The sequence below is a fragment of the Pieris brassicae genome, chromosome 6, assembly GCF_905147105.1.
Source record: "Pieris brassicae chromosome 6, ilPieBrab1.1, whole genome shotgun sequence".
Lineage (NCBI taxonomy): Eukaryota > Metazoa > Arthropoda > Insecta > Lepidoptera > Pieridae > Pieris > Pieris brassicae.
Genome location: NC_059670.1, coordinates 1626539 through 1651265, shown reverse-complemented (window position 1 = coordinate 1651265; position 24727 = coordinate 1626539). Strand labels below are relative to the sequence as shown.

Sequence of the window (24727 nt, the reverse complement as noted above, 5' to 3'; positions counted from 1 at the left end):
ACTATGTACAACATTACATGTCTAAGCACTAATGAGGTCGATGTAATTAGTAGTATGATGTTTTCTATACCAGGCAATTAATTTATTTGTCAAGGATTGATATATATCAGTTACCAAGAATAGCTTCCTTGATATGGACTCAAATTATTCATATGTTTCCAAATCAAGGGTGTACAGAGGATAAGAACTGGCAATACACTCTTCACCACTCTTATAAATCGCCAAGTTTGTAATTTACATAGAAATTGTAAGGTACTGCAACGAGTGCACTATAGTATCATAGGAGAGAGCACTTCACGCAATTACAGTGACAACAAAACACATCGATAAAGTCGATCAAGGATCATCTTATACATCATATAAATAAATTTACTTACGACTCTCAAATCTTAGGTTGTAGAATTTAACTCAGATATTGTGAGTAATATTTTATACCTAATCATAGTTTACGTATACCGCTAATCAAAGCCGATAGATATTTATCAAATTTCAATCTAAACGTACGGAAGTGTAGGCGTTACTAAAAACATGGCTTGCCAATAGTGGTGAATCATGTTTTAGTGTGTTGTGTAGTAAATATTTACTTGACGTTTTGTGTGCATTATAACAATAGGAGAATAGTGATTTGAAACTTCTTTGTAAATTAATTATTAATAGGTAAAAGCCCTAATAGATGATCATGTACCGCTATTCACGTATTCACACTGTTTACACACCGTATCTATACTTGCTAATGATAATATTAATAAATAAAAAATCGTTAATTTTATTTACTGCACAAGATGTTATGTGACTGAATTGACATATAAAGTTCTAATATGAACTAAACGAATACATCAACCAATGTATTTTTCTCGATCTCTCTTTTTCACTCTCTCTCAATTCGTCTCAATCTTTCGTTCCGTTTTCTTCCACAAAAACGCTGCACGTAACGTTTCCGTCAAAATTTTACCCTCATGCGCCTAAAGAAGTTTCACTTCAAAAATAACTGCTTTGGACAGCTAGTTTATTAGCTTATTGCAAATGTAAATACGATATTAACGCCATCTTTTGTGTATCTATTGTTTATAACAAAAGACTGCTAAAATTTAATTTATATATATATGAAGGAAAAAATATTGACAAAAACGACTAAGTTATTTTTTATTAATTAAAATTCACCACATCATATATAATGTTATATCAACAGTATATGTTTTCTAAAATAGATGACAATTATGGTTAGCATAAATGTTAAAAAAGATTAAATGTAAAAATATTAATTCCAATCCAAGTTTAGATTCTATTTAACAATAAGCCAAAACATATAGTAATATAGGATATATAATACTCTGGATAAGTAGTTTTTATTCTGTTAATTTGCTCAGAATTGCCACACACGGCATAAATGTTCTGTAAATCTTCTTCTCAAGTGGTAATCTTGCAACGAGGTCGTATGTACGAGTGCTCTACAAATATCTAGTTTTACTTAAGTAGTTTATTAAAACCAGTTTAATTTTAGCAGTTTTAGTACGAAAGTATTATCTTATCATATAAAAGATACGCGCTTTATTGCTTATGTATTTAGAGGTATGCCATTATGTATACGTGTGAACAATTCGCTTCATAGTACATAAGATATCACAGTAATTCCTTTTAATTTAAGATTATACACACACACACACACATATATATATATATATATTTACAATATGTATATGTAATCTTATCAAATAACTATTATAATACAAATGACATAATTTTTAGTTGTTGACAAGATTTATTTATTCGTATAATTCTTGTACGAATTGGTCGATTAGATAATGTCTTGAAATAGTAATTAATCCAAAGCGTTCTATGTAAAACAATGTCAGATTTATTTGCGTAGTTGTTTTAGTAAGTATTCCAAACATGTTTATTTCTTATTATATAACAATATAAACTTTTCATTTATTGAACCTTATTTAAATTTACATAATTATGTAGATAAGTACAAACAAATCATAGATTTCGATCTTGGCATGACCCAAAAGAAATAAAGCCGTGCGCTTCGATGGATCAACCGATATTCATCGTAGCCTGTTGCGTCGTAGCGCTACGTGATTTGCCGTACCCGTAGCAGTTCTCTCGTAGGCGCCGTAGACAAAACTCGTAGCGAGCCCGCAAACCTCATCGTAGCACTGTAACGAAAATTTTTGATTTGAATATATTATTGATTTGAATTTTCAAATTTTTCTATGGATAATTAAAAGTGATACGAACATGTGTGTAAATTGGTTATAAATGGAGGTATGTGCCTTTTATCTTATAATTTTAGATCTTCAGAACTTTTGGTCTATACTTATTTAATTTTTAACTTCAAGTCACTTCATCTTCATCAAATAAAAAGTTATAAATATGATACATGGAAATATGTAAGTGTATGAGTATAAAGTGACGGATTGCAATTTATAAGTCAAACATAAATCAGCAAAATACAGGATTCATTCAAATTTTAATTTAATTTTTTGTCTCTCAAACAGTATGGTTTTTTGGTTTTTTATTTACGCTTGAAATGAACTGTAGTATATCTACATTTTAAATGTACTATTGAATTAATGTTAAATTCATATCAAAACTTTATTATGTCAAATTAATTGACAACACGTGAGTTTTATATTACATTAAATAGAATTTTGAAATTTAACTATATTAAACTGTATGACAATGTATGGAGTCAGTGATCCGGAATCCGGATTACATGTTTATTTGAAAATTCACAACTAAGTAGTGAAGTGATTAATTAATAGGGTTCGTGTTATGAGTTTCTAATTGTGTGGGCCAATCGAATTTACTTGCCGTTATTTAATTAGACCTATATACTAATCATTTACTACTACGCCACACACTTAGTTAATGCAAAACCTAAGAATACAATGGATTCTCTAGGAAAAAGAATTACCAGTATTTTTTTCTAAAAGACATATTTTCTCTGTATATGAAAATTTGCCTCAGTAAAGTATTAATATACTCCCAACCTATTTGATTGACCCCCATTTTGATTGACTTGACGTTTATTATATTTAGCTCTCATCAAGAATATTTTAACGAATAATACAAATGAATGCAAATATTTTGTTATAAAATTACAAAGTTTCAGTTTCCAGTTGTAGACGTTCATAGGCGTTTTTTCTCACTTAGCCAAAAAATCACACCTTGATAAATGTAAAACTATAAACCATTTTGCTACTTGTGGAAGAATTCTCGATGGATTGGCAGTATCCATAATATGGGTTACTTATAATTAATATATAATTTTCGAATAGGATATACAATGTATTACGAATTACCTGTAACAATATTTCCCAAAAATATATGTGATCATTTGAAAATTAAATAAGGTTATATAAAACCCTTCAAAATTTCTCAAAAGCTGTTATAATGTTCTCAAAAGTTAGTCTTACATCAAGTTATACTTTAATTAAAATTGTCCAGTTTCTTTGTCTCCCGTTATAAACTCTTTGTGGGGTTTTTTATCAGAAAATAATATCAGTCGTAGTACGTACTTTAAAGAAGCCAATTTTTAAGACTTTTATTAAGGTCAAGGAGTAAAATTAAGCTGTAATAAAGGATATTACAGAATTAGAAAATAATTTTGTTTTCGCAAGGTCCAATTAAGAGTACATACTTTGAAACGTGTGAGTACGTACACTACTGTTGGTTTTGTAAATTAAATCCTTGCAACTCGTTCCTTAAAAAGTATAAAACTGTCAGACGTAGGGGCTTATAAAAGTCAAAGATTGCACAAATATTAAAGTGTTAGAGCTAATCTAACACATTTAGTGTTACTGTAGAGCTATCGCACAGTAAGCGAGTGAATAGCCAAGTGGTTAAGCGCACTTCCACGAGTTTATACGCTAAAAATCTATAACTAATAAATTATATACGTATTAACTCCTAGTTAAATTACACTTAACACTGGCTGTATCTTTATATTTGTTTGCTAATATGCTATGCGAAGACTTCGAGTTATCCGGTATGGTCTCTTATTAAAGTTTTTTTGTACTTATACGTGTAGTATCGCCACAAAAGTTAAAAAAAAATATATATTTGAACATGTATGTGATGTAATAAAACTGTGTTGGCCCAGTGGCTTTAGTGCGACTCTCATCCCTGAGGTCGTAGGATCGATCCCCGGCTTTGCATAAATGGATTTTCTTTCTATGTGCGCATCGTGAGGGAACCGGCTTGCCTTAGTCCCAAAATATCGACGGAGTGCGTCAGGCACCGATGGCTGATCACTTGCCTATTTGAATAACAAATTATCATGTAACAGGTATAGATATCTGAGGCACAGACGTAAAAAGGTTGTAGCGCCATTAATTTATTTATTTTATGGGATGAAGGGACATTCATATATTTTTTCGCTTTTACTACTGATTTGATGTTACATTTGTACTTTTACTGTAATTTTTATACCATAATATGAATAAAAATTTCCAGTTTGTATTCAAATACTTAGTTTTGTTTAAAAACTTCAGAAAAGGCTTCACTACCTTAATTTAAAAAAGCACACGAATGGACGCTGAAAACTTTCAACACCAAGTTGGAGTGCAATTAAAATCAGCATTGGAAAAAAGTTTTTGAAATTAGAAGTTTTTAAATTTTACGTTCCTTTGATTATACATCTATTAGCGGCTATTGGTTATGACTCTGTTCAAGTGGAAATAGGAAAGCTTACGGTGGAAAGTGATTACGTTTCTGAAAAAGGGCATCCTAATAATCTTGTGATATGAAATTATTCTCATACCTCTACAAGTAAAAAAAACGGTCAATCTGTTTTGGAGTTGCAATTTTTATGAAAATAAATTACATTAATTTATAACACAGGTATAACACTATAATGTTGGCAGATATTCCACTCAACGTCATGCCTGCTCACATTTCAAGCACTATTTGGGTATTTATTTTTAAGGTATTGACATTTTTCCTTTTCGATCGCAAGGGGAATCAGCTATCTGTGTCAGTAATATTATTAAGCTGGAAAATCGAACGCAAACACGCGTCTTAAATGTTATGCGATCCAATGTAGCATTTCATTATTATTAGTAATTGTATTTAAGAAGTTAATTTTAATTCACATACAAATCATTTCGTACCACATTTGGTAAAACAGTTCGTTAAATATTTGAACCTGTATTTGAGTTTAAATCTGTAACGAAATTATAATTATTGCAATTACATTTACGCGAAAATACATTTATTGCCATACAATATTCTTGTTATAGTATGTATTACATCATTTCAGATACAGTAGGATAATCCAGATTATGTAGACAGTTTGGATTGCAATTTCCATATAACTTTCTTATTTTCTGCAGCTTAGTGGCGTAAATAAGAAGCTATTCATATACCCATTAAACATAATATACTACTATGATTGTATATAAGAAAACGCCTTAGTAACTAAGTTCTAAACTTACATCTTATGTAGTCTGGAGGTAGTGGACGTTATTTCTATCGGTCAGGCATTAGGGTTAAAACCCGTATGAAGCTTCGTTTCTAGCAACAACGGGGCAACGAAACTCATTTTTTTAAATTGAATATAATATATATTTATATAATATAAATTTCTCTTTTTAAATACATCATATCATATTTTAAATCCTATTGATTCGCTTGATGTACAACTTTATTAAATATATGCAACCAAGTCCTTCTCCGCATCTGCCTGGCTGTCTTTATCAAGGATAGACTATAAACAAATCGATTTTAGCAATATATATATATATATATTTGGTTGATGGATTAGGTTTTTAACTCTTCAAAGGAGTAGTTAACTTATTATCTTAGTACGGCAATAGCCGTGATATATAGCTAGTTATATTTTCCACCTTCAATGTTATATGGATTTAGACTAAAAAGGCTTGATAGATTGATCATCACGAGGGGCTTATCCTTGATTATAGCACCGGAAACCGTAGTCATATATCAAATGATGGTGAAATTTGTCCCTTAACCTGGATCAACGTAAATTGAGTATTAAAGGCTTTGTACACTTTTGCTTCTAACAATGGAATTATTTATTAGTCATTTCATATTACATGTCACATTTATATGACATTTCTTTGCATAAATAACTTCGAACAATGATTTTTATTTCTACATACGCATCCTACTTGCATCATACATAAAATGTATAGTTCATAATCAGATGTAAATATGTGTATTTCCTTGGAGATAGACATATTAAACAAAATAATGGTATTGTAACATCATTTTTATTCTCATTTTTTTATATATAAAAAACTAATTTTCTTTACTCGTCAGTAGTAGCAGACGCTTAATAGCATTGACTTCGGATAAATGAATTAGTAAACTTAGTTTAAATATATTAATTTGCTTTCCTTAATAGATTAATAATAAGATAGATAAAATATAAATTTTGCGACATTTTTCATGCTGAAAATTGGCATTAGGATAGGGTCAGAAATTTAACTTAAACTTGTTGTAGTTGAAAGGCTCGCAAGTTGTGCTTTGGTACGCTCGTTCCTAAATCGAATTGGTTCGGAATTGATTAAGAAACACCTTGGCCTATTGACTATAATGTAATGAAATGTAGAATAATATCACACTTCATAAAGTCAAAGTCAATGTCAAAAATCATTTATTCATATAGGTAACAATGTATACTTATGAACTTCAATTAAAAAGAAATATATATTAAATTTTACACTTACTGCCAGTTCTCAAATCATAAAACAAAGACTACAGTTGCTTTTTCGTTTTTGATAAAAGCAATGCCAATAAAGCCGCGTCATTTGTGTGCTAACTTTCCTGAGTTGATGCACTCAGCGCTTTGTGCAATTTACTCGAAACGACCAAACACGAGTGGAATCAATATTGGAATCGCAGTCAAGTTTTAAAATTGAAAAAATACTGACTTCTTTATTTGAACTGTCTTCACGTCACAAAAAATACTAGGGCTGAACGATTTTTATTTTTCTTAGCCAACGTTTGATCCGTTATATTATTAAAATCAACTCCAGACAATAAGATACTTATACGGAAACAGGACTATTCTAAGTACATATTACATTACAAATACATTATTATTTACACATTTATAATCAATTTTAATGAGTCCAGTTAACTATGGTTATATAGCTATCAAGATTCCAGTCTACAAATATATTTTCACAATTTATAACTGAGTATTTCAACAGTAATATTAAATTCAAATCATTTATTTATTTAGGTAACACAATGTACACTTATGAACGTCAATAAACACATTTACTGCCAGTTTTTAAAGCCAGGGTAGAACGGACGAGAAGAGCTGGCAAGAAACTCATCGCCACTGTTTTAATCTCCAAGTTATAAAAATTAAGAAAATTGTTTATTTGCTAAGATACAATTGGATCCAATAGTTTTGAAATATAAAAAAGCTTAGTTACAATATTTGACAAACTATTACATGGCTCTACTTGTATATTAAAAAATACAAAATCCTTTAACTATAATTTAAAATATATATATGTCTACACTTACCTTTACCAGCACATGTCGCCTATAGAAATTAGTCCAAAGTACACTGATTTAAAGCATCATTTCATGGTTTCATGGCTTAGAAGGCTAAATGTGTCATCTTAATGTTGAAGGTTTAAAGATTATTTATTTAATTATTGAAGTCCACCACATCATGAAATGCTATATCCACAGTATATGTTACAAGATATATTTTCTAAAATATATGATAATTTTGGTAATTTTCCTTTTAATTGAAAGAGATGTCGCTTAATGGAAATTAATATTATTACACGAGAGAATCGTTACGTGTTTAAGTAAAAAACTTAAAATTATAAAGGTGTGTTATATGCTTATTAAATAAAATACAACGAAGGCGCCTAACACAAAAAAGTTTGTAGGGTGAAATCAAATTCCGTAACAAGTATGAAACTTGCAGAATTCGCAAGCTTCAACAGGCATTTCCATATTAAAAGTAGTTCTCAAGTATGTGATGGAAATATTCACATGACCTGAATATATATTTTATATATCAATAATGCGCTTTTAAGGTAAACATAAATCTAAAGTAAATAAGTCTTCAAATTAGATGACTGCAAACAAAATACAAAATCTTACAACACGGAAAGGTTTCCCCGTGTCTTTACAACATTCAGCCACTAAATTTGGCTTAAACGGCATACAATTTTTTTTTAAAAACACGGGCACCTAAGGTAATTATGTTCTAATATACATTTCAGTTTATTCAATTAATCATAATTGTCTGACGTAATCTGTTTACTTATAATAGTGGAAATGAATACACATGAAGTGAAATCTGGCAATTTTTAAATAAGTATTTGATGAATTATTTGAAACCGATGTATAGGGCCAAACAAAACAAGTGAACGGCAATAAAGACAAAAAGGTTTAATATTTTTTTACTTAAGATTAAGTTACAAATGTAAAATAAACCTAATAATAAGTTTGCCCTTTTCTTGACAGCTTGAACATGGTTCCACGATATTTTGAATAACGTTTTGAGGAAAACGGACTTATTCTTCTAGTTCGTTCTTCTGGAATTATTCTTTTTATAACATCCCAAATATTCTAAATTGGATTGAGGTCAGGACTTCGAGCTGGCCAATCTAAAGGAAGGATTCCAAATTCTTACTTATATGCTTCCATGTCACCAGGCCAGCATTGTCATCTATAAAAATTTAATCTTCCGAAAGAGGAGTAGTAGTTAGCTGTACGACTGTCCAGGTCGGGAAGAGGCTTCCAATACCAGGAGTTACCGCCTAAATTTATCCATGAGCATGGTGTTGCTCAACATTTTTTTTTTGCAAGAGAAGGAAAAAACTATATATAAAATGAGAAAAGTTTTAAACCTTCATCTCTGAATAATTGATTCGAATGGAAAAAATATTAATATTTGAGAATAATTTATCGCTGTAGTAGAATACGCTATAACTGAATAAACTCAGTTGAAAGCGTAGATAGCTAACAAACTAAATTGTCTCCTGAATCTCTCATATTCTCAGAAAGTCTATAAACGGAAGTCATTCAAGTAGCTGCAGATAATATAACACATAAGCCCATCCGGTACCCTTTGTTACGCCTCTTAGGCAGGCATCGGAGCGTTGCCTCCAAAAATGGATAAAGGTTTCCCATATAACCTAGCGACACAATCAATATACCTTTAGGCGCTTAAAACGGCCGTGCCTTTGATTTAATAGTATTCAATTAATAAATAGATTAGATAAACCGGAAAAAATAATAATATGTAAATGTCTTAACCCAGACGTAAATAATCGAATCATAAAAAATACAATACAGAACTTAAAACTACATTCAACTAATACATCTTTCTATATGTTCAAGTATGCTCCCAGGGTGAAAAAACCATAGTGGAGAAACTGTCTTATCTTGAAACCAAAGAGTATCTAGATGTGTATCTAGAACAGAAGGTTGATTCTACTTGCGTGTTCAATTGATACGTGTCATGAGAGGTAAAAATGAGGTAGCTAACGTTATAGGCGTTACCTTTACGCAATATTTTACCTAAACACCGAACTCAACAAATTTCCTCGTAATTTCCTTTTTCCAAATCATCAATAATAGAAGACAGTAGTAGCCTCAGCTTAATTCCAGTTCACTTACTCAAATCACTGAACTGAAAATATCTGATACAAACGAATTTGAGCTTTATTTATTGCTGATAAAATGTATAATTGAATTTAATTTTACTTTTTATATTTTAAAGCCGAGGCAAGTTCGGGAATATTGTTTATGTTTTACGAGGTGTGTTGTCAAGTATCTGGAGCGTGTTCAACCATTCGTCTGTTTGTATCACAGCTTTACACCAATACACTTTTATTTCTATATATGGGTCTACACTGGCTCGTAATGGTTTTAGTCCCAATTAAAGAAAAAAAAACTTTCAGAGACAAAAATCGGATTTAATACAAAAAAGAGCGTGCGTACAACGTACACATGTCAAAAGTGAAACTTTGTAAATTAATTATTACTAAGCAATATGGCCCCAATAGATGATCATGTACCAGTATATAATCAGTCCATGTATTTGAATACCTATCTATTCACGTATTCACACTGTTTACAAATTGTATACGTGCTAATAATAATATAAATAAATAAAAAATCTGCGCTTACTGCACAATACGTTATGCGACAGAATTTCCATCTAACGTTCTAAAATGTAACTACTAAATTAATACATCAATTAATAATCAATAACATGTATTTTTTTCTCGATCTCCCTTACTCTCTCTTTCGAACTTTCTAAGTTGATTGCTCCCTACTCTTGCTCCATGGCTATTTGCTTCATGCTACGTTTTCTCTTTCTCACTCTCTCTTTCAATCGGTCTCAATCGCTCTCCCCCTTTTCTTCGATAATAACGCTGCACATCTTCGTGATGTTGATTGTGATTATTGTGTTTCAACCGTAAAAAAATTACCCTCATGCGCCTAAAGAAGTTTCACTCAAAAAAGCAATTAATTCTCTTTTGTTTTAAAAAATGGAAGTCTTTCGTATACCTCGCGTCGGAGCGTGTTCTTAAAAATTTACAAAATTGAAGTTTGCGCGGTATTATAATATATATGAAGAATTAACTACGAAATCAATGCTCCACATTCTACGGTTGCGCTGTATTGTGCTTCCTTCCATTAACGACGACCCCCGCACGGACGCCCTACATCGGTAATGACTGAACAAATTATTAAAAAAGTTAAAAATATAGTTTTGCCGTATCATCGTCTTTGTTTGCAATGAAGATAGTTTCCATAATTTAGACACAACCATTTGAGTATAAAAAATCAGTGGGTGGCCAGAATGCTTTCTGAAGCGCAGAATCAGATAAAATTGCTCAAGACTATTTGGGTTTGTTTCGAAGATCTTCGCTGATTTGTGATCATTGTTCATTCATAACTTAGGATGAAAAATGGCTAAAAACTACCACGGACCTAGCTCCTAGTGATTTCTAGCTACTTCCGGGGTTGATCTTTTATCATCTCATCGCAACTTTCAAGATAATGACCCAGCACACAACGTGATACACGATTTTTTATGGGATCAGGATAAATATTTTTTAAAAAGGAAGTTTAGTTCCAGAAAAATAATATACAGTTTGTACAAAAACTAAAAAGTTAATAAAATTAACAGACATTGCGAATATATTTATCACTACATTTATATATTACAATAATATTGTAAATATTATGATATTATTGTACAAATCTTGTCAGTATTACATTAAATACATGTGTACAACATAACTTACTTTAAATTTAACTTAAATTTAAAATTTAAAATTAACATAGCTAGGTAAGAAATGCTAGCTAGTTATTTGTAAGACGTATTTATTGTAGATATTATTTCCTGCCTCCCTTGTCTGTATAGAGTCACGTTTTTCGAATCCGGAGCTCATTTATACATTCTGTTGATCTGTTGAGACGTTGCCCTCGTCTAAATAATCGTGACAAGCATCCTCACAGTGTACTTACACACACTATATTGTAAATAGCTTTTAAATCTGGCTCATCAATCTAGACATTTGTGAATTATGACAATTCTGTTGTTAAGCTAGTACACGTTTAAAAAAACTTCTTTAACAGACTTTGCACAGTTCATTCTACGATAAATGTTCATATCAATAGTTTACCTAATAATTATTGAATAAATATCTTGTTTAAGGACTCGGTAAAAAGAATCGATTATTATGACCGTGATATTATAGACCGTCGCATAAAAATGAATTCATCAATTAAATAAGATTTGTACTTGATTGAAAATAAATAAAAATTGGAAGATTTCTTTGCTTGTTATTGAGAGCAAGGCTTGAGTGTTTTATTAAACTGGACGAGATGAGTTATTCATGACATACTAAACTCGAAATTGTTATTAAATAATTTGTGTCGGCTATATTCAAGTGACAAAATCATTAATTAGATTTTATCACCCTAGTTTATTTTAAAATATATATAGTACTTTCAAATGTTTTAACCTCAGCAAATATTGATCTAAAAATAACACGTGAAACTATTTCAGATGAAATTAGGCCGAAATACGTGGAGATTGGAGAGTGAACAGATAGCGGGTGCCGGACGCGAATATGAATGCTTATCCTGTTTTAACTAGAATGACGTGTGACGACAGCCTTATCTAACACGGTAAGTGAATTTTAGCGTTGGAAATTACGGAATTTTGACTACAGGCTAGGCTACTACGTGACGTTTGTCGTTTAAATCAATTTTTGTATGTGCGCATTTAACACTCGCCTGTACGGTGAAGGAAAATATCGTGAGGATGTATGGCCAACCGACCCAACGTGTGACATAATAATCCTGCTAGCTTTAAAAATATTTTCAATAAAATAGGTACCGCCGCTGGACCAAGAGATCGTGACAGGTTTAAACAACACATACATACTGTATATAAATTATCTTCTTTTTTATATAGACAAGTATATGAAAGAGATAAATTTCTTCGTATGTTTGTAAAGTGGTTTTCTTTTTCCGCCAACTGAAAACAAATATTACTTCGCATCAACATCAAATAAAGGTCCAGTATAACTGTTTACCTGTGGCTTGATAAGAAAAAGCTAGGCAGGTTTTTACATAATTTTTCTATACAAAGTAAAAACGTACCTATCCTCGGTACGTTTTTAACGTTAAAACGTATATTTCTATAGATGCAGTAGCAACTGCGTGGCACCTCAACCAAGACAATAATACCAGCCTTGAGATGATGAATGCGACGGAACCAAACCTCGATTTCAACAGATCTACACCTATATATATGATCGGAACGAATTTTATAACTCAATGGTAAATATACTTATTATTTTCAGGGAATATGAATTGGCTCGAATATAGAAATATTCGTATTATCCAATCTCGGAATGGACGAATGAATCGTTGGGTTTTACGTACCTACTACTACTACTATTTTTGGTGCTGAAAAATATTTTTCACTATAAAACAGTTAATGTATTATTTATTACAAGTTTATTAATAGTCTGAAGTACTTTATAGAATATAATTACCACCTATAAATAACCATTCAATATGATCGGCAACTTGCGAGCCTTCAAGCAATTTGAGTGTCCATGGGCGGTATCACTTAACATCAGGTTTACCTTCCCGTTTGCCTCCTATTACATAAAAACATCGAAATAATTAAGGCCTCATCAGATGAAATGAATAAACCTTCATTAATAAATAGCTCACAAAAGGCAGACAGGCTCATCATCAACTCTATAGCATTTCCAAAAAGGTTTTGTTTGAAAAGAGTCTCATCCTATTTCGTACCTTCAGAAAGCTAACACTCTCACGTAAAGTACATGCCATCTATGAGTACTAGGTACCGAGTGCGATGCATTTTTGATGAAGTAATTTCCTCCTCGCTGACAGACAATTTTACATGCAATACTCATCCTAAAATGCATATTTGTTTGTGCAGGAGGCTGTTTAAATCGGACAAAAAGGCTTTAATAACTTTCAGAGATACTGTGATTTGATAACTACTTAATATATGTAAAAAATATACACCGATATAAAAAAAAATTGTGATATTATACTTGTCTTGTATTGTACATCACATAGAGCTCGTGAAGTTGGTCGTTGCGTCTTAACTACGACAAAGTCTTATCAGTTTATAACCGTTAATACTTGTGTTTTATTCGATTTATCAATATTATTACTATATCTACAAAACAACAAACAATTTGATGGTCTAAAGAAATAGTAATTTCACACATTATTATTAAAGTATTGTAGCAATGGCGTTAGTGTCAACTGCCATTGTCATTGTAATTTAATAATATCTAATTCAAATTAGTTAAAAAGCGTTAACGTTATTTAATTTGTCAATGTTGCTATTTTTATAATTTAACGACAATTCAATGGTCAATAATAATAGTGACTCCATAGTCATTATTAATAATTTTAAATAAATATAACCAAACGGTAACTCTTGTTCCTATGACTGCAGTCACACTCTGTAGTCGATTCGGAGTCAGTCGCGGAACGGGTTCACGAAATGTCACGAATGTTTATCAAAAATTCGGGATGCAATAAATGTAGGCACTGGTTGATGCGGCTCTTGATTCGATTGAGCGATCAAACCAAGCAGAAGCTTTAAAAAAAATGACTTTAATGTCGAAATTAAACGGCTGATGCCAACATACTTATTTGTGACGTCAGATGTCATTATATTAAAAAAATATCAGATGTGAGTCTACCATTGCGAGCCTATTGACAACCTACAACTGATATATAATAAATCCTTGAAGCCTTGTGGTATGTACAAAGAAATATTAACGATTTTAAAACAACCAGGCTCCAGAATATAAACCACTCCTTATATGGAAATTGTAACAACAAACTCTCTAGCGAAATTGGCTTTTAATAAATTTGATGAATATTTAAATGATCCTAATCCTTGGGAATGATTTGGTCCAGTTCAAAAGATTTGGATGACTCAAAACTTAGCTAAACGCTAAAAGAGTGGTGAAAAGTTTCTTGCCAGCTCTTCTTGCCCGTTCTACGCCCTTCACGTAAATTTACAATTAATTTAGCTTTTTTTTTTGACGTTCATAACTGTACTTGTTTACCTATATGAATAAAGTTATTTTGAGTTTGAGATGCATCGCTTATTCATATCATGAAATCGAATAAATCCGTCGGTTTACGTTTCCACGTGACCTTAGCGGTAATTACATTTCGTTCATTCAGTTTGTATGAAAATTCGTATTGAAAGTTTCAAAGTATGAGTTTAAAAAGTGTTTTCTAAGGAATAAGCGAATCTAAAAAAGTTACTTTGTATTAAAAAAAAATCTATCGAAGTGTCGAAATACCATACACATAAAATTTAGAACATATAGTATTCAATATTGTAATTAAAACTGGTTCATAAATTAATATTATTGAGATATACTAATTCTAATATAGTAAAAACTTCATACCTTTTTATATTTCGGATGTGGAAGGGTTTTGTTTGGGGTAATTTTGAGTTTGGGAAGTGTAATTATGAAGTGTTTTTTTAAAAAATTGACGGAGATAATAAACAAGGCGACCATCGCCTTCTAATCTTAGTTTTGTTATAGATCAACGACTTTGTTTCGTGAAGATTTTAATTTACCAACAAACAAACTATGTTTAATCTAGCTACCGCCACGTTGATTTGGTGTATTTTATCAAAGACTCTGTCTTTTAACTTCTTCAACGATAAGTACATTAAAATATAGCATGATGAATTTCTCTCCTAAACCTTCTTTAAGAATCAGTATAGTACTCTCGCTGCCTCACCTGGATATTTACAATAAATTAAAAATAAACGGAGTTGTTTTGAAATTAATTATAATTTTTCCCGGTGGGAATAAATTGTGGTTTTCACTGAATTTTTTGTTCTTTAATACAACTGGTTACTCAGGAAACTACAGAAGCTGAAACAGCGTGCCTGTATCACCACATCTAGCTATCCTGACTGCCAAGGAGCTTCTAATATCACCAACTATACAGATATTCTATATTTCAATAACACAATTGAAGATGCGATCACAAGCGATCAATTGGTAAGTAACGTAAAGCTTTTAGTATTATGCTATTCGTCGAAGGAGAACGTTCAAAATGTCAATCCTAGAAACATTAAAAAACAATAGCCACATGCTGATTTTTTGGGGGCGATGTTCAACATCTTAATTAAATAATTTGGAACTAAAAATAAGAGTCTTTTAAAAAACGTCGTATAACACGTTGCATATTGCAATGTTTGTATGCTGTTAAAAAAACTAAATTGTGTTATTGAATAAAAAAAACATTTTGGGATGGAATAACTATTAAGTTTGTGGAAGCCCTGAGCCTTTTAGCGGGGAACCCTGCCACAGGTATTTTTTAATAAAAGGGTTCACATATCTTACACTTTGTTATTGTGATAATAAATAAACAATTTTATTGCAATATAAATTGAAAATACTTTGAAAAATATTCAAGTAACTTCAAAATGAAATATATTAAAATTTCGTTTCTTAAATAGAGAGAGAATTGTATTGTTTGATTGTTTATCACAATTGAGACTCGAATCGAGACTTATAAAAAACCCTTTTATACTAAACATTGGTGTAATGTTAAATGATATTCGGGTCATAGCGGCCCTAAGAAACTGTAACGGCCCATAAAAGCGATGTACCGTGAAAGCACTTCGTAATCCCCATCAAATCCACGCTTTATTACGGGAATCATTAAACGCTTATCTAATTGCATTTTAAGAGTTATAGTCATAACGATATCGGTTTAATGTTATATTTTCAAATGATGAGCAGTGTCGCTCTAGTAGCTTAAACAAGCTTCAATCGTCGTACGTTCGAATCACGGCTGTGCACCAATACATTTTCTTGTACGCAATTAACACTGGAACGTTAAAGGAAAATATCGTTAGCAAAGGGAATGCCTTTGACCCAAAAGATCTGATCTCGTGATACTTCGTTTCGACCTGTAAGCGTTAAGGCATAGTGCCTACGCAAACATTTATGCATTAATATCTCCAACGCTTATTACCAGCCTCAACAGGAATGTTATAAGTTTCTTTAGAAGTATTTTTTTTTCTTTTATCATTATTTATTTCATGTAACTAAACATAACAATCAAATAGACAGTATATAGAATTTTCTTAACCTACATAGTAATAATAAAAAGATTTAATTAATTTTGTTACTTGAAATAATTTAATGAATCTTACAAGTTTATAATAACACTTATTTATCGAAGCTGTACATAAAATCTGTAAACATCATTTTTTTTAAAATTCATATTGTTACTAATTCCTATATTGTACTTAATCTTACATATAAGTTATATAGGCACTTCCAATACTTATCTCTCTTCTATAAAAAGATCTTGTGAACAGTGAAATCTAAATTGAGAATAATCATGTGATTTGAAATTAGGTTGTAACAAACGGTCCAGTTGGGACAATTTAGAGCTGAAACGAGGGTCTTAAATGGATAAGGGTTGGATTTGAGCCCAAAAACCGCAATTCAGGACGTAGACGTATATTATGGAATGTCATTTCATAATAATATTGCCTTCGTGGCTTTTTGAAACTAACCTTTGCTTTTTTTGTTTTTTTGAAACTTTGTACTTATATTCTATAGGATATAAACATACAATAGGCAACGAAACGTCGAGATACAATATTCATTTTGGTTAACCTTATATACTATACCTTACATAATATACTTGCATGAGTACTAGCGGGTAAACTAGGCCTAGCCTATATCTTAAAGGCTAGTGCCTTCCAGTGTTATTAAGAAATTGGTTAAGAAGTTTGTCATTAGATGTTTATTAAACTAAATGAAGGTAGAATCTATTTAAGTTGTTGTAATTGGTTAGACCGTAGTAAGTGTAAACTTTTTAAGTCTTGTGGATGTGACATTTGAATACGAGATATGAATTTAGTGACGTTATTTAGGTAAGTATGGAAACTAATATTTATTGTAAAGATTTTCTATTTAAATCAAATTCTAAACAATATCACGGACTGAAGTTAGTAATTTTAAATAGCGTTTTTTTATTATTTTATACGACCAAACTACTTTTCTATTTCATAACATTTTTTAGTTTTATTCATTGTGTAAGGTTGGCGCAGGCTCTTTAATTGTAGGCTAGGCTGATGGTTTACTTGAATGACTAAACTGACAAAACATCAAAAAAATCAGTCAAATCTGTTGTTGTCGTCATCTGTAACTTTGATAACATTTGTCTCATAATGACTCGGCGAAGTAATATCTAGACCGAGAAATATTTTCTTAGTATTTGTTCAATGTATACAGAGAGCGCTGACAGGTAATCGATGAGCAGCGATGTCAGGGCCAAAGCCTGCAACGTCATTTTGGATCAATCGATGTAGGTCTAAGTCTATGAACAATCGTATAAGTTTAAACCCCTTTTATTATAAAAATGGCTTTTAAATACAGTCAGTACGTACCATCTACCTTCTGACAAATAAAAACGAGGGTGTCTTGGTTATTTTTTTTTTGAGAAGTAGCTGATCCTTCGCTGACGTTGACTTCAGTTTCTTTGTCTAGTACAAAGAAACTAAAGCCTTGCCTCGCATATATAAAATAATTATTTAAATTAACTAAGATTCAAACATGAACCTCAGGTTCAGGCCAATAAAATAATAATAATAAATCAATTAATAAAACGCATTAAAAATATTTATCATAATATGAAATAAAATGTATGGCCAAATGTAGCAAAAGTTGAGCAGTGTTGACCTAGACTTAAGCGTGCAGCTCTCATCCCTGAATTCGTGGATTCATATGTTACGTTTATATGCCTATTTAACACCCGATCTTACAGGGAAGGAAAACGTTGGAAAAAATGACGATCATTAAAGCCAAAATCGACGGCATTAGTCAAGCTATAAGCTGACTATTACAAAAAAAATACCTTGAAACAAATACAGAAATCTGAGACCAAAAGTTAAAGCGCCACTGTTTCTGTTTAAATAACCCTCATAAAAAAAACAATAGCGAGCAGATCCTAGAAATAGAATACAACGATGGAACCTATCGGAATTGTAAAGGTTGGAAATAAAAACTTTAAAACCCATTTCAAAACAGCACAGCTGTCGGAAATAGACGTTGTATTTGTGCAATACCGGAGGTTTAGTGAATACCTGAAAGCGTGCTTTTATAACGCTTCATTTTATGAAATATATATAAAATTCAACCAACTGTCCTCAAGTATTTCCAGATGCAGTGATCTCAATATCAACCTTGGTTTTATGCGGTTTTTGCAGATTAAAGAATAATTTGTTTTATGAAATACAATGCAAACTTTTCAGACAAAAAATTTCAATTTGTTATTTTGGGTTATATAATTGATATTATTAAATTAGGTTCATCGGCCGTGTTTTTGTTTGTACACAATAAATTTGTGAAGGATGTGAATTGACAGAAATATAACGATTTCCAGGCAACTAACTACTACAAATATCATATATAAATAGGCATGCAAATGTCACATCTATTCTTACAACGCTTTTAATAAGAACATAAAATAATATCAAAGTTAAATTATTTACAATTGGAGTCAAACCTATGGTCAAAATACTCGCTTATGCAACAAAGGCCTTACCTTTAAAATTTTATCACATTCCCCTTGAAATAATTACACGGCAGTGATCTATAACTTCTAGGAAGGTGATTAAATAGTTTTATAGCCAGGGCGTAATAATTATTTGCATACATCGTGGTGGAGTATGCAGGACACACAAGCGGAGTAGTTGGATGTAAACTAATATACAAACCGTTTTCAAGGAGAAACTGTAATTGCGTCAGGCTTCGTGGCAGTCTCGCCACAACTGCTGTTGTAAAGCACTCAGAACGAGTTATGTAAATAAATATACATTTAGTATTCATTGATAAAGTTTACTTTAATTGTATATTACTAACAAAATGTGTCGTTGGCGAGAGGACAATAGTCGTTCGTCGATTCGAACATTTTCTATAATTTTGACGCCTTTGTCCGAGAAATATATTATACTTATATATTTCTTTATATATATAAAGCAGTTATACTTATACTTCTATACTTTTACTTATACTTCTTTTGGCGCGTTAGGGAAAAATGATGAGAGTAACTTTTATGATGCGCGCGGACACCGTCACCAAAAACCGACACACTTAGCATTGTCAACATTTGAAAAAAATGACAATTTCTTTAATTATGGAGAATTTTTTTTTGTGATACTTAAATAAACTTTATTTAACTAGAAAAATATGCGTTATAACAAAACTTTAAATGTATTGAATACCTTTTTCTATTGTTAGTACTTTTTTCTACAAACGTAGAATAAGGCGGTAAAATATTTAAAAAAATGTTAAAGGGTATGATAACTTTAGTTCTCTTCCAGCAACCCGTGCTCCCACCATTCCCGCTTTGGCTGGCAGCGATCATTGCAACCTGCCTTGTTCTGGTGATTCTGTTGACTGTCAGTGGAAATGTTCTGGTTCTCCTGGCCTTCCTCGTGGACAGAACAATACGTCAGCCTAGCAACTATTTCATCGCTTCACTCGCTGCAACAGATCTATTGATAGGTACGTAAAATTTTCAAAAGATTCATTAACATTTTATATAGTTTATTGACAGTTCCTCTCTTCCGGTCTACGCCCTTTCTCCGTCGTCGTCCGCCCTTTGAGAACTGGCAGTAAATGTAAAGTTACAAGCATTTCATATACTTTTTTGACGTTCATAAGTGTACATTGAGTACCTATATGAATAAATGAATTCGAATATTTTTGAATAGTTGATTTCATATAATTAAAAAATATTATATGTATTTTTTAAATTAAGTTAAGGCTATTGATTTGACAGTACTCTTTAACCTTATTGTAATAAAAGCTTTCGGATTTACTTATTTTATCTAGTTTATACGAAAACATTAAAATAATATAATTGACGAATGTGGGTAATGACTGAGTGTTTTTAAAATGTAATTTGAATGACTGTCTGAAATGGTATATACATATTAATTGTAATGTAATTTCTAAGCGTAATCGCTACACTTCTTCATTTGACATTGACAACCTTCACAAAATAACTATTTTACTTTGCATATATTTTTTATTGCACAAACAGTAGGTATACATCAAATGCAATAATCTAATGTTCACTAAATTGAAGCGATTATCATAATATACATAGGTAACACTGAAAATGTTTAGAAAACGTAAAACGGCTTAATGTAGAAAGTTGCCAATACTTTTATTGTTTTTCGAGGTAATCTCCGTTCCTCTCTACACATTGTTGCATTCGATGGAACCACTGAGAAAAGCAGTGGAGCCATTCTTCCTTACGAAAACAAAAACGAAAATGCCGAAAAAGAAGAGACCCGCTTTTTCGGCATTTTCGTTTTTTCGCATTTTCACCAAATCTTCCGGGCTCGAAAAGCAAATACCTCGAATTTTATCTTTAGTTAAATTACTATCTTGGATATAAATGAAAGTTACGGGGCGCCAAGGCAGGACTGTATGGCGGATGACTCATTATCTCGACACACCACACAAACCACAACGAAAGTCATAATAAATCATTGACCGAAAATTTTCATGTGTAACAAGCGTTCTAGATTTGCCACCAATTCACAAAAAAACAAATGACAAAAGTTACCAAAGCGTAAAAATTCTAAAATGTAAATTCAAAAAAGTTTTCATTAGCAATATTTCTAACTGGGCCGTTCTGAACATTTTGTGTTGCCCACGTATACGTGAATTATAATGAACTATAAATAATTGAGTTTGCACTATCTCAGTATATTTCGTCATATACTTTCTTTCGAAAGTAGAATGTCTTTATTTTTGTAGCAAAGTGTGTTTGATTTTACCAAGATCGTTCAGTATTTATGTTAAATGCAATGCGACAAGCTAAATTATAACCTATTTCACAAAAATGCATTTTACTACCAATATCAGAGTAAAAATTATCCTATACTTGATGCTCAACTAGCATTCCAATCGCCCGCCGCTTTTAATTAGCATAGAGAAAAACAAATCATTTTATGTTTTTAAATGCAAATTCTTTTGTTTCTACATTTTATCAGACCATTTTTATTATTTTATATGAACAGTACTATGATACAGTCAGTAATGCGCAACTTTAATTACTGCGAAACGAAAACAAATAGTGCTATTCATTGAAGTGAATGAATATTTACATTTCTCGCCAATAAATTAATTTTAAATTGGTTTTCTTTGTTACCAGGTACATTGTCTCTGCCATTCTACACAGACTACGTTTTGAAAGGATACTGGCATTTAGGGCCATTGTTATGTGACCTTTGGCTATCCGTAGATTACACTGTATGCCTTGTATCACAATACACGGTACTATTAATAACAGTCGATAGATTCTGCAGCGTAAAAATAGCTGCAAGGTACCGAGCGTGGAGAACAAAGAATCGTGTTATATGGATGGTCACTGTTACTTGGATTATACCGGCATTGCTATTCTTTACAACTATTTTTGGCTGGGAACATTTCGTTGGATTTCGAGACTTACAGGAAGGAGAATGTGCCGTACAATTTCTAAAAGACCCAGTATTCAATACAGCTTTAATTATTGCATATTATTGGACAACGCTTATAGTTTTAATCGTTTTATATGCAGGAATTTTTAAGACTGCTTACGATATGCAAAAGAAAAGTGAAGCGAAACAAAGAAAAATGCAATCAATGGTAGCTTTAAGCGCAGGAGTTATGACTGGTATGGCTGGAAGAGCTGCTGGCATGGCTACGATTTCAAAAGCTACGGTCTCTAGCGAAGATCAAATAAAAGTGTCTGAATCTATACGTAAAGAATCGACCTCAAAAGGTTCTTTGACAGCACCTTTGACAAACTTGGGTGGTTCTTCTGATTCAAATTCTAGTCAAAAATCATCAGCGCACAAAAGTAGTGCGACTGTGACAGGAACTTCAACAACGGCTGAATCTGACGGAGATAAAAAAGATGAACAAGCTGAAGCAGAAAGATCTAGTAGTCCAGCGTTTGATTCTGACGATGAAAGTACTACGCAAAATGTAAAAAAGCGGCCTTCAGTCGTTAATCTTGTGATGCAGACAGGCACTATACAGTTGCTAGGTAACATGCGCTTGAATGGCGGCATGCTTATGAAACCCGAATTAAAATCAACGCAAATTATCAAGCACGACCTAGACAAACCAAAGTCATCACTATCGCAAATATCAGAGAAGAGTATTCTAGAGACTGAATCTATACAGTCACACAATGGACATCCTGCAGTAAGTTTGCCACTCTCATCCGCTAGCAACATCTCGCCTTCATCATCTGGAATAGATTCATCATTAGAAAGGGAAGTTTCAAATACGATTGCCCAAAGAATCATCCCCCCTCCATCAGAATTCCGCTGTAGCCCCACGGTATCTGAAAGCCCTCCATCTCATTCAGAATCATCTAGATCTAAGGTCTTTAGACTAATTAAATGTGATGGCAGTGGCTATGATTTCTTATTAGGACTAGATGGTGCTGATTTGCGATACATGGACGAGAGTTCCATTATAGTGCCGACACCTCAGAATGAAAGCCCTCCATCTTCTCTTACATTCCCAACCGCTACTGATCCACCGTCTCCTCCAACATTGAATTCAGGTAATGTAACAAATACTTCCTTATTACAGGCTGCTCTTATTCGAGCGACTGCTGAAGCACAAGTTACACCCAAACCAAACCAAACTCCTCCACAGCCTGTTAAAGTTAATACGGAGGTAAGTTTAACGGCTGGAGAATGCCCTAAACCTGTCATCACCCTAGTGTCGTCTTCCAATAATAATGATCCACAAACACCAAAGCCAAAGGAAAATAAGGCAGTGCCACTGAGACTAAATGCTGTTTTAAGCCCTGCAATTGAAAGCAGTGATGTTTCAAGTCCTGCAGTGAGTGGATCATGTCGGGGTGATTCAAGAAAAGAATTTGTAAAGAGTATAGGTAAAAAATTTAAAGTAAGACGTTCAAAACGCGATGGCTTATTTCCTAGTATTGGCCGCCAGAAATCAAAGTCAGAGAATAGAGCGAGAAAAGCTTTCAGGACCATATCTTTCATTTTAGGCGCGTTCGTTGTATGCTGGACTCCATATCATATTTTAGCTTTAGTTGAAGGTTTTTGTACAGAACCTCCGTGTATAAATCAACATTTATATATGTTTTCGTATTTTTTATGTTACGCAAACAGCCCAATTAATCCATTTTGCTATGCATTAGCCAATCAACAGTTTAAAAAAACTTTTATGAGACTCTTAAAGGGTGACTTTCATGTAACGTAAACATTCATATTGCTAATAAATTTTGGTTAATTAACAAAATTAACGGTATGACTGTACAGTAAAAATATACTTTAGTGTATGTTATGAAAAATTGCGTAATCAGCTCTTATATAGACAATACTATTAAACAAACTAGCTATTGCTTTTGATGTATAGAATTTAAAATAATTATAAAATTGTTAATATTTCAAATGGAAATAATTGCGTAATGTAAAATATAATTCTTTTGAATAAGGTAATAAATATTATGCGCAAAAGACAATAAATTGTAAATAAATATGATTAAAGTCTCTTTATGTGTCTAAGTAAATAATTGTAAGTGTTTAATACTTATAGCTTCTACAATAAGTAGTTTATGGAATCTTAAATTCATTTCATTTGGAAAAATAAAATGATTATTAAATGATAATTAAAAATTGTTTTACATTAAAAATTATCTTCGTAAAAGAATATTGTTACCCCTACACGAAGACCTTTTTATAGAAATCACGTACGTCTTCTATACAAGGATAACTATTATTTAAAGAGAAAATATTACCACTAATGGTGTTACAAGGTCGTATTGTGTTTCTTATTAGGTCAACACTCACCAACCTTTTGACGAAGAATTACAATATCGTCTGGAATGATTTGTATGAAAAGTTATGTACAAGCTGGTGGCGGTATATTTTCCATACTCTGTCAACATACCACATAGACATATCAAAAATTTTACTTTAGATTTTAAATGATTTAAAACAACTTTAATCTGTTTAAAGTATTTCTCAGTATTATTAAACGTGAAGAAAAGTTTTGAAAATGTACATTATTTCCAATGGATTTCAGATTTCGATAAACGCTCAAAAGCTTTAAGCTATGAGCCCGGCTAAAGTTTTTAAGCGTTTTGGTGTCAATTATTT

The 24727-nt window shown here is 31.8% G+C and overlaps 1 protein-coding gene across 2 annotated transcripts; it reads left to right on the top strand.

The window, feature by feature from the left end:
- The first annotated feature begins 2173 nt into the window (after positions 1-2173).
- LOC123711011 (muscarinic acetylcholine receptor gar-2) lies at positions 2174-23938 on the top strand. Of its 2 annotated transcripts, XM_045663390.1 has the most exons (7): positions 2174-2268; positions 12035-12156; positions 12678-12813; positions 15419-15560; positions 19907-20090; positions 21754-22790; positions 23187-23938. In XM_045663390.1, the coding sequence occupies exons 3-7, from the start codon at positions 12731-12733 to the stop codon at positions 23826-23828; spliced, it is 2088 nt and encodes a 695-aa protein (XP_045519346.1). In that variant the 5' UTR covers positions 2174-2268; positions 12035-12156; positions 12678-12730; the 3' UTR covers positions 23829-23938. The 2 variants fall into 2 exon arrangements, with proteins under 2 accessions (XP_045519346.1, XP_045519345.1); XM_045663389.1 differs by having other exon boundaries at positions 21754-23938.
- Positions 23939-24727: the final 789 nt, after the last annotated feature.

What these genes read in the sequence shown, in the direction of transcription:
- LOC123711011 (XM_045663389.1), top strand. Translation starts at nt 12,731, where the DNA reads ATGATGAATGCGACGGAACCAAACCTCGATTTCAACAGATCTACACCT. An exon ending in ACGAATTTTATAACTCAATG is followed by an intron (nt 12,814 to 15,418) that starts GTAAATATACTT and finishes CTGGTTACTCAG; the next exon opens with GAAACTACAGAAGCTGAAAC. An exon ending in TGCAACAGATCTATTGATAG is followed by an intron (nt 20,091 to 21,753) that starts GTACGTAAAATT and finishes CTTTGTTACCAG; the next exon opens with GTACATTGTCTCTGCCATTC.